This window comes from Synchiropus splendidus, chromosome 15 (assembly GCF_027744825.2).
Source record: "Synchiropus splendidus isolate RoL2022-P1 chromosome 15, RoL_Sspl_1.0, whole genome shotgun sequence".
NCBI classification, from domain to species: Eukaryota; Metazoa; Chordata; class Actinopteri; order Syngnathiformes; family Callionymidae; genus Synchiropus; species Synchiropus splendidus.
The window spans coordinates 12,169,735-12,180,101 of NC_071348.1; the positions used below are offsets into that span (position 1 = coordinate 12,169,735).

At 41.7% G+C, this 10,367-nt stretch overlaps 1 protein-coding gene across 1 annotated transcript; it reads right to left on the minus strand.

The window, feature by feature from the left end:
• Positions 1-3,232: 3,232 nt before the first annotated feature.
• On the minus strand, positions 3,233-5,052 carry LOC128746818 (uncharacterized). The gene is made up of 5 exons (XM_053844159.1): positions 4,760-5,052; positions 4,608-4,692; positions 4,504-4,531; positions 3,685-3,773; positions 3,233-3,623 (listed from the first exon to the last, which is right to left on the minus strand). Exons 1-5 carry the CDS (start codon positions 5,043-5,045, stop codon positions 3,449-3,451), a joined length of 663 nt encoding a protein of 220 aa, XP_053700134.1. The 5' UTR covers positions 5,046-5,052; the 3' UTR covers positions 3,233-3,448.
• Between the last annotated feature and the right edge of the window lie 5,315 nt (positions 5,053-10,367).

Here is a 10,367-nt window from a genome sequence, read left to right on the forward strand (position 1 = left end):
AGTTAGAGTGACACTGCGGATCAAGTTTGGGTCGGTGTTGCCTCGAGTCTGACAGGAGAACTGCCTCCCATTGTCCTGCCAGCTGGCTATGAAGTTGCTAGTTGCTGTCCTGCTGTGTCCATCACCCTGAGGTTGCACTGAGATTCCTCGTTGGTCGAGAGGTTGAATTTGAGGACGGGAGGGGCACGAGGACGAGGTGGAGCAGCGGAGAGTCACTGAGCTGGACTCTGTAACAGGAGCCGGTTCCTCAAACCTGATGAGGCATGGGTTCGCTGCAAAATGAAACTTTTATTCCGTAAAAATGAAACATTTCTGACTATATGAATCACATTCTCTTAATTATATGTGTACATTGAGGACATTTTTTTTAAATCATTATTATTATATTTGAAGTAACAGGTTGGACTGACAGAAGAACAGGCTCTGAGCTCCATTTCTCCCCTCTTGATGGGAAATATCCAAAAGAATAGCTTCCACCATCATTTTTGTTCAGGTTGCAGATCGAAATGGTGAGCTGTTTCTCTGCTCTTTGGTAAGTCACTCTGTTGCTATACTGTGGACTGATGGGGCGTTTTTCGGGGTCTGTACTGTAAACAACAGTTCCTGAGAAGTCCTTATCTCCATCGACCCACACTGGATCCTTCAACCAAGCCCAGTAGGCATTTCTACTGAGATGTCCTGTGAATCTCCCCTGTATTGGAACACAGGATCCCTCTGTGGCTGTCAGCTTTGGCCTCGTGAATGTAAATGAACCAGAACCAGCTGCTGGATGACACATGTAATGGTCAGAGAAGATCCAAAACAGGTGAGTGAAATAAAACTCTTACCCCGTATTGTAGTCAGAAGCAACAGCAAGCACAGTTTTTCCCTTTCCATTTTGTGAATTTATTTTAAAAAAAAAAGTCCAAGTCACTCCAGAGGTGTAATTCAAGACGAGTATCTATATGAACTTCACAATATTTAGGTTCCTCTTTCATTTGTGTTCTGGGTCGACACCTCTTTATGCAAATCTGCAATCTTCATGCTTCACAAGCTTAAGCTTATATTGTTATTCTCAACACTGCAGATGGAATCCATCTCCATCAGAGTTTGAAAATATAATAGCTGCGCCGAGTCACGTCTTCCTTTCTCTGCTACTGTATTCCAGTGCTATGATTCCAGCACTTGACAGACTTGCTTCTCCTATTACGATAGAACCTGCAGTGGCCGCTTTCTTCTGACTGCTTCTGACTACTTTAACTTCGAACCTTGACATTTCAGAGCTATTATTTTTTTGTTCACTTCTTTATGTGATTTCTTGCTTCTGCTATTGGTCGCCATCTTGTGGCAAGGCCTGAGAACAACAGGTGACATTTTGAAATAGATATTTATACATCAAAGTAAAGCCTTGCAATTTAAGAATATTGGATATAGATACATACAAATACAATTGAAATGAGCTGAAACTGTGTTAATATTGTACTTGGAATAAAGTGGTTACATTTTACGGAATTCTAATGAAACTGTGATAATTTCGCTTAAGAATAAGGGCCGACTACATGAGAAGATTCATTTATAAAAAAAATAAAAATAAAAATAAATAAAAATTAGTAATTATTATCTATTGAAATGTTTTGTGTAAATGTGAATTTTCGTTTGGCTGCTGGCAACGGACAGAACAAAAGAGGGGGAGCCACTTAGGAGCCAGAGGGAGTAAAGGAAGAACACAATATTCCGTATGAACGTTGACTGTTTGCATTTAATACCCGACTAAAAACAAAACAACTTTATTTTGTTTGATGATAACTAGGTTGGACGATAGCCAAGATTGAATTGCACTTTGTTTAATACAGGATGTTCTGAATGTTGAAATTGTAAACAGGAGGGAGCTAGAAGTCAGATCATTCTCTCAGTCGACCTCTATTTTGTGACGCTGCAGTTTCTGCTATATTTATCTGCCTCTTCCTCCATCCACACTAACACACCCATATAACAACAACAACAACAACAACAATAATTGTTGTAATATTATTATTATTATTATTATTATTAATAATAATAATAATAATAATAATAATAATAATAATAATAATAATAATAATAATAATAATAATAATAATAATAATAATAATAATAATAATAATCTTACATATCATAAAGATATTTTGTTTAGTGCTTATAAAAAACTAACATCTTGACACATAAATAAATGTCAGCCTGGGACACTACCACCACGACTGAGGAGAGAGGAGAGTTATCTGGTATGATGTTGAGAAGAAAGCTGGAAACCAAGTCGAAAGGAACTAAAGCATGGAACAATGGAGATGGATTCAAGATCTAGAAGACTACTAGAAGAAATGAAGTGGGAGCCGAACAGGACCATGACCTTCAAGCTTCAAGGCGTTCCAGGACAATGTCGATAAGGTGATAGAGAGGGAGAGAATCGTGATAGGAGCAGTGGCCATGTAGAGGAGACGAGGATGTTAAGGAGTCAAGGACAGAGCTTCTGAGGACCAGAGGGTGGCAGGTTTTCCTAACAGATTCACCAGTAAATGGAAATAAAGACAAACAAGAGCGACCCCAAAAAAGGAGACAAACTCAAGGGGCCTCATAACAGATAAAGGAAGGGAAAGACAACCTGCATATTCATGGCAGAGACGAGTGAGATTCCTCCGGCCGAACGATCTCCACATTACCTGCCTCTCCTTCCTACTCATACTTGAAACCTTTAGCAGTTATCAGTACTAGTGAAGGGTAGATGAGGTATCATGAAACATTGTTCCAGGGTTGTTCCTAATTTTCAGAGGCCACTGCATGTCGCTCTTGGTGTAGAAATGATGTGAGGTTTCATTAAATTCGTCGTTCAAGTCCAAACATTTTACAGCAAACAGTGCCATCTGGTGGCCTCTGAAAATCAGGACACTGTGTCATGAAACCTCGGCTCATCACTAGTCAGTACCATGTTGCAGTGACCAGTGCAAGTGGGAGTCTGTGGCTCAAAAAAGAGGCGTCTTAAGTTCTGATATTATGAAGGCGGAAGACATGACTCCTTTCCAGGCCCTCCAGGCCTCTGTGAAAACACACGCCTCACAGAAGTTGATAGATAAGAAATATTGTCCTTAAATAAGTACTGTGAGAGATTATGGGCGTGAACAGAGGAGACTGAGATTAAAGACTAGCGTCACAGTGTTTTCTGCTGGTATTAAACACATGTAAAGAACGACCATTGTGTGGGATTTATTTATATCAGAGGAGAAGATTTTCCAGAGAACAGTGGCAGCATGGTTAATTCACTTTCATAAAACAGGCATGATGTGCAGATGAAGCTTATGTACAATCTGATTCTGTTTTGCTTGTTATTAAAATACAGTTTTCATAGCATATAAAAGTATGCAGCATCTGTTATATACCAGCCGAACGGTGCATCACTTCACATTGGATTTAAACCAACAATTCCTTGTTTTTGTTCTCAGAATTTAATCGTGGAGTATTCAGTGTTTTCATCCTCACAGCGACTTGATTTCCCGATCTTGTGCTTCACTCTGTTGTGTTTGAACTCCACATGGGAATAGTTCACCTCCTCCTCTCCCTCTTCACCGCTTGGTTTATTAGCCGCGTACACAACATCTTGTCCTGGCTTGCTGCTAGAAAACAAAACAAAATTGAATCCTAAATTCGGAGATGAAAAGGTCCAGTAATGCTGACCTTTTGGTATAATGCACATTGGTATAGACCACAGATGCTTCCTCTGGGGGCACAGCTTGCACCTCCAGTGGTCTTTCAGCACTTGGGTTCTGCAAAGTCATGAGCACAAAAGAGTAAAGTAAACTCTCAGATTTGACATCCCTGTTATCTATATATACACAACTATTTCCTGTTTCTGTTCATTGTAGTTACTTGTGATCTCTGAAGTCTCTCCTCCACAGTAAAAGCCGTTACGTTTTTAATTTCGAGTTCCACACATGAAGCCTACAGGTGGTTCTACGACGCTCATGTTGACTGCACTCATTCTCAAAAGCATGATACCACAGCCATAATGTTCCTGACTGCGCCGCTCATGAACATGGATCTGAGGTGCCGACTGCTCCCACTCCTGTTTTCCACTCGCCGGTTCTTCCGTGCCTGTACTGGCTGAGCGAGCACAGGTCCAATGTTCAGAGAAAACACTTCCTCCTTGATGTCCTGATTTTCTTAATCATAAAAAATGGTAGTCTTTATCTCCTCTTTTTTGGTTTCTGCTCTGTTGAATATCTTTCCAGGTCTCCTGGATGTGACTCTCGTTGCCGTCTGTTTTTAGACAGTAATAGTACTTGTTTATCTTTTCATGATATATATTGGTTCAATTTTTTACAATTCACATCCGGCTCTCTTTTTATTCAAATGGTCCCTGTAGAGACCATCGTTCTTCTTACATGCATCCTGTAGGCCTGTAGTGATCTACAACTTCTCATGAGGCCAGTTTTCATATCAGTCAGTGGGCAAAGATTAGCGCAGTTAACCTGACATAAAGGCAGTTGAACTTACAGCTCTGTGTTTGATCCTCCTCTTGCACCTGTGGTTGGAAAGTATGACTGTTTAAACAGCACATTAAAACAGGGTATGTAAAAATGTTTCTCTTTAATATTTACTTGATGAAGATGAGACCAGCCGCCAATGGAATGAGCAGAAGTGAAGCAGAAATGAAGACATACTTCAGGACTTTGAGAGAGGCTCCTGTATTGAGACAGAATCAGTTCAAAATGATAAACTCACGTTACTTTGTATGTTCTCTTCACTTCACCTTCTACAAACAGCTCCACTGGATCGGATCTTCTTTCACCTAACTGATTCAGGGCAGAGCAGTAGTAGATCCCAGGCTTGTCAGAGGTCACACTGTGGTTCTGCTGATCGGACACTTTGTCATCTCCTCTGTCATCCGTCGACTTCCTGTACCAGGAGTATCGGTGGATTGGTGGGTAGCTGCTGGAGCTGCATGTCAGCATCACTGAGCTCCTCTTGTCTGGCAACTGCAGCTCTTCAGCCTTCAGGACCTTCGTTTCTTTTGGAGCATCTGAGGAGTGTGGCATAGTTCTTTTAAAAATATTTATGACATGACTCTTTATCAATAAACAGTGTATTTTCCTGTCAAATTTTATCTATACGTCTATTAAAGTGAAATTCCAAGTTAAACGAACATATGAGTAAGTCATTAAAATGCTTTGTTGCAAAGTAAAACTACTCACATTTAACCACCAATTTTCTCCGCTCACTTGTCCTGCTTCCTTCAGAGTTTGAGGCGATGCACTTGTAGCTCCCTGCGTGGTGCACAGCAGCTTTAGTGGTGTAGACGAGGACATTGTTGTGGACATTCACTGAACTCGACCCAGTCTCTCTGATCAAGGTGAGAGTTGAGGGTGGAAAACTGTCCACAGTGCAGTTGATGATGAAGGTCTGACCTTCTGTGACCTGAGTGTACATGGACAATATGATGTCGGTTGGAGCATCTGTGGAGAGGAAGCAGAGTAGTTTGGAGAATTTCCTCCTGTATTGATTCTGACTGCAGCTTTTTGAATGTGTCATTGACAAATCCCTAACTGCAGTGTCCCTGAGTTCTCATGAAATGGCTGGAAACTGGACTCCTAGGTCACTGGACTCTGCCTAACTTGGTGTGAGCAGCTCAGAAATCTGGTAGAGACTTGTGGTTCTACAGTAGGGAACTCATTTACTCTGGAAACCTTGGACTGCTGTTGGTGGCCAGGAATGGTGCTCTGAAGGGCAAATCACAGAGGAAATGGACATTACAGTGAAACGAAAAGCTGAAAAACAATGAAAGTTTGTTAAACTTCAATTGTTCCATCTACCAGCACAATGTTTTGGTGATGACATCATCTAATGTTGTGCACCTGGAGTTGGTGCACTGAAAAATGTTCCCTGAGGAAGGAAGTCTGATATGAACTGAGGCAGAGGTGAGTCAATGCAGCACTGAGGGTGTGTCACTCACACTGTACTTGGAAGCACTGTGGTGCACTATAATCTCTGCCGATGCTGTTGGTGGCGCAGCACTTGTAACAACCTTCATCAGATCTCTGCACTGTCTCAATGGTCATGGTGCTGCCCCAGTATTTGGACTGGTACTTGGAGAGTGGAGTGTGTCTGGAGGGGCCATGGAACCAGGAGAAGTAATGAGCTGCAGGAGAGGCCTCAGTGGCACACGTTAATCTGAGCTCTTTTCCAGCGCTGACTCTTCCATTTAGACCAGAGGGGACTTGAACTCTTGTGTTCCTGGGTCGGTCTGAGGAAGAGAAACACTTTCAGCTTGTTTGAATGTTTTGTCATGTTTTCACAGTGGACTCACATTCAACCTGAATCTGAAGCAGGTCTGATGTTCCAGCACCAATGGAGTTGCTGGCAGTGCAGGTATAAAAACCTGCGTGCTTTGCACTTGCATGCATTGTTGCGTGCAAGTGAGTTGGCCTGTTATGGCCTTGCTGTCGTCTGAGGAGAAAAGTGACCTGAGTCTGTTCTCTTATTGGCTCATCGTCATAAATGAGATGACTGGATAGATACAAGAAATAGTTTGTGCAAAGAAAATGTCACGAGGTCTTTATCTCGAACAAAAGGGACAAAAGTAGAGAGACATGAGTCTGGGTGATTATACGATCCTGAGTAATAATAGTGGAACGTTTCTGACTGATCTCGATGGTCAGTCGTCTCCATGTTTCTCAGTTGAACACGGATTCGTCGGCGACTCGGATGCACCTTTCCTCCCTGATCAGATGTCGCGGTGTCGCAGGCGTGAGCTCTCACAGTGTCTGACACTGAAACTCAGCACCTTTATTCCACTAGTCGATCAGACTGTTTGTTGGTGTTTGGGCAACTTTCATTGAGTCTCTTCGTAGCATTAGCCACCAAGCTAACCTTTCCCAACACGACATGGAGACAGTTCCTGCCACTCGATCTCAGTGTGGAGATTATTCTGATGTTCTTGTCTTGTTACCATTCTTTTTTTTTAACATTACATTTGTTTTGTGGTTTGTTTAATGTGAATAAACCCTTTAATTAACACGTTTGCATAGTTTTCATGACATATGCTTCAAAGAGTGGAATTTTAAAAACAATAATAAAATCAAGCGTTTTTGAGATCAAACAAAATCAAAAATGAAATGAATAATCCTGATGACTTTTCTTGACACCAACAATGTGACAGTCTGTGGGGCCCCTGAGCAAGGTTTAGGTGAGAACTCAACTCCTGGATATTTCTGGCCGGAAGTGTTGTGAGTCTGGCTGGAGTTTTAATCACAGGCCTTTGCCCTCTCAGATTTCAAAGAATTCTTGAGTAAAATGCATTTCAACTGGTTCAACATGACAGATCTCTATGCAGAAATGTTCTATTGACATTTAAACTTAGATCCTGACTAAACCAGACAATAAAAGCCACAGAGGGCAGGAACTATTGGACAATTAAATAACCTGCAGCATATTTTCAGGGTTAAAAGATATGGTCAAATAAGTGCAATAAAGCACCATTTTCTACTGATGCTTTACTTCGAAACTAATGAGGACAGTCAGTAAAATGTTTTGTTGCAAAGCAAAACTACTCACATTTGACCACCAATTCTCTCCGCTCACTTGTCCTGCTTCCTTCAGAGTTTGAGGCGATGCACTTGTAGCTCCCTGCGTGGTGCACAGCAGCTTTAGTGGTGTAGACGAGGTCATTGTTGTGGACCCCATTCTCGTTGGAGTTGGAGAACACATTCACTGAACTCGACTGAATCTCTCTGATCAAGGTGAGAGTTGAGGGTGGAAAACTGTCCACAGTGCATCTGATAGTGAAGGTCTGACCTTCTGTGACCTGAGTGGACATGGACAGTTTGAGGTATGATGGAGCATCTGTGGAGAGGAAGCAGAGTAGTTTGGACAATTTCCTCTTTTCCTCTTTCTTTCTTTGGTTTACAGCGTGTTTTAATGTGTCTGAAAAATGAGGAAAAAGTTAAAGTAATAGCTGGACAAGAAGAAGCTCACTGTGACACATAGTTTAAAGGAACTGGGAAAAAAGTCAAGTAAAAGTCATCAATATTGCATGACTTATTGAAGGAAGACAAATTCAATGAAAATGGACATATTTGTTTGGTCGTATTAGGGAGGGAAAATAAGTGAAAACACTGCACTGTTGAGAGCAAAAAAAAGACGACAGATATGAAAGAAAACATGGAAGAAATGCTACATTTTAACATATTACCTGGAAATATATAAATGAGAGACTTGCTGAAGTGAGGTCAGACAGGAGCAGGGGAAATAAAGCACTTTCCTCGGTTCAGTAACTATAAACAACATGGCCAAGAAGCTAGACTCTGAGGCAAGTCAATGCAGCACTGAGAGTGAGTCACTCACACTGTACTTGGAAGCACTGCGGTGCACTATAATCTGTGCCGATGCTGTTGGTGGCGCTGCACACGTAACAACCTTCATCAGATCTCTGAACGTTTTTAATGGTCATTGTGTTTCCGCTGGAGAGTGGAGTTCGTCTGGAGGAGCCATGGAGCCAGGAGAAGCTATGAGCTGCAGGAGAGGCCTCAGTGACACACGTTAATCTGAGCTCTTTTCCAGCGCTCACTCTCCCGTTTAGACCAGAGGGGACTTGAACTCTCGTGTTCTTGGGCCGGTCTGAGGAACAGAAACACTTTCACGAATAAAGTTTTGCATCGTTATCGACACGGAAAGGGACCTTGACTTACATTCGACAGTTAGAGTGACACTGCGGATCAAGTTTGGGTCGGTGTTGCCTCGAGTCTGACAGGAGAACTGCCTCCCATTGTCCTGCCAGCTGGCTATGAAGTTGCTAGTTGCTGTCCTGCTGTGTCCATCACCCTGAGGTTGCACTGAGATTCCTCGTTGGTCGAGAGGTTGAATTTGAGGACGGGAGGGGCACGAGGACGAGGTGGAGCAGCGGAGAGTCACTGAGCTGGACTCTGTAACAGGAGCCGGTTCCTCAAACCTGATGAGGCATGGGTTCGCTGCAAAATGAAACTTTTATTCCGTAAAAATGAAACATTTCTGACTATATGAATCACATTCTCTTAATTATATGTGTACATTGAGGACATTTTTTTAAAATCATTATTATTATATTTGAAGTAACAGGTTGGACTGACAGAAGAACAGGCTCTGAGCTCCATTTCTCCCCTCTTGATGGGAAATATCCAAAAGAATAGCTTCCACCATCATTTTTGTTCAGGTTGCAGATCGAAATGGTGAGCTGTTTCTCTGCTCTTTGGTAAGTCACTCTGTTGCTATACTGTGGACTGATGGGGCGTTTTTCGGGGTCTGTACTGTAAACAACAGTTCCTGCACCGACCCACACTGGATCCTTCAACCAAGCCCAGTAGGCATTTCTACTGAGATGTCCTGTGAATCTCCCCTGTATTGGAACGCAGGATCCCTCTGTGGCTGTCAGCTGTGAGCCAGTGAATGTAAATGAACCAGAACCAGCTGCTGGATGACACATGTAATGGTCAGAGAAGATCCAAAACAGGTGAGTGAAATAAAACTCTTACCCCGTATTGTAGTCAGAAGCAACAGCAAGCACAGTTTTTCCCTTTCCATTTTGTGAATTTATTTTAAAAAAAAAAGTCCAAGTCACTCCAGAGGTGTAATTCAAGACGAGTATCTATATGAACTTCACAATATTTAGGTTCCTCTTTCATTTGTGTTCTGGGTCGACACCTCTTTATGCAAATCTGCAATCTTCATGCTTCACAAGCTTAAGCTTATATTGTTATTCTCAACACTGCAGATGGAATCCATCTCCATCAGAGTTTGAAAATATAATAGCTGCGCCGAGTCACGTCTTCCTTTCTCTGCTACTGTATTCCAGTGCTATGATTCCAGCACTTGACAGACTTGCTTCTCCTATTACGATAGAACCTGCAGTGGCCGCTTTCTTCTGACTGCTTCTGACTACTTTAACTTCGAACCTTGACATTTCAGAGCTATTATTTTTTTGTTCACTTCTTTATGTGATTTCTTGCTTCTGCTATTGGTCGCCATCTTGTGGCAAGGCCTGAGAACAACAGGTGACATTTTGAAATAGCTATTTATCCATCGAAGTTAAGCCTTGCAATTTAAGAATATTGGATATAGATACATACAAATACATTTGAAATGAGCTGAGACTGTGTTAATATTGAGCTTGGAATAAAGTGGTTACATTTTAAGGAATTCTAATGAAACTGTGATAATTTCGCTTAAGCAGACTACATGAGAAGATTCATTTATATATATATATATAAAAAAAAGTAATTATTATCTCTTGAAATGTTTTGTGTAAATGTAAAATTTCCTTTGGCTGCTGGCAACGGACAGAACAAAAGAGGGGGAGCCACTTAGGAGCCAGAAGAAGTAAAGGAAGA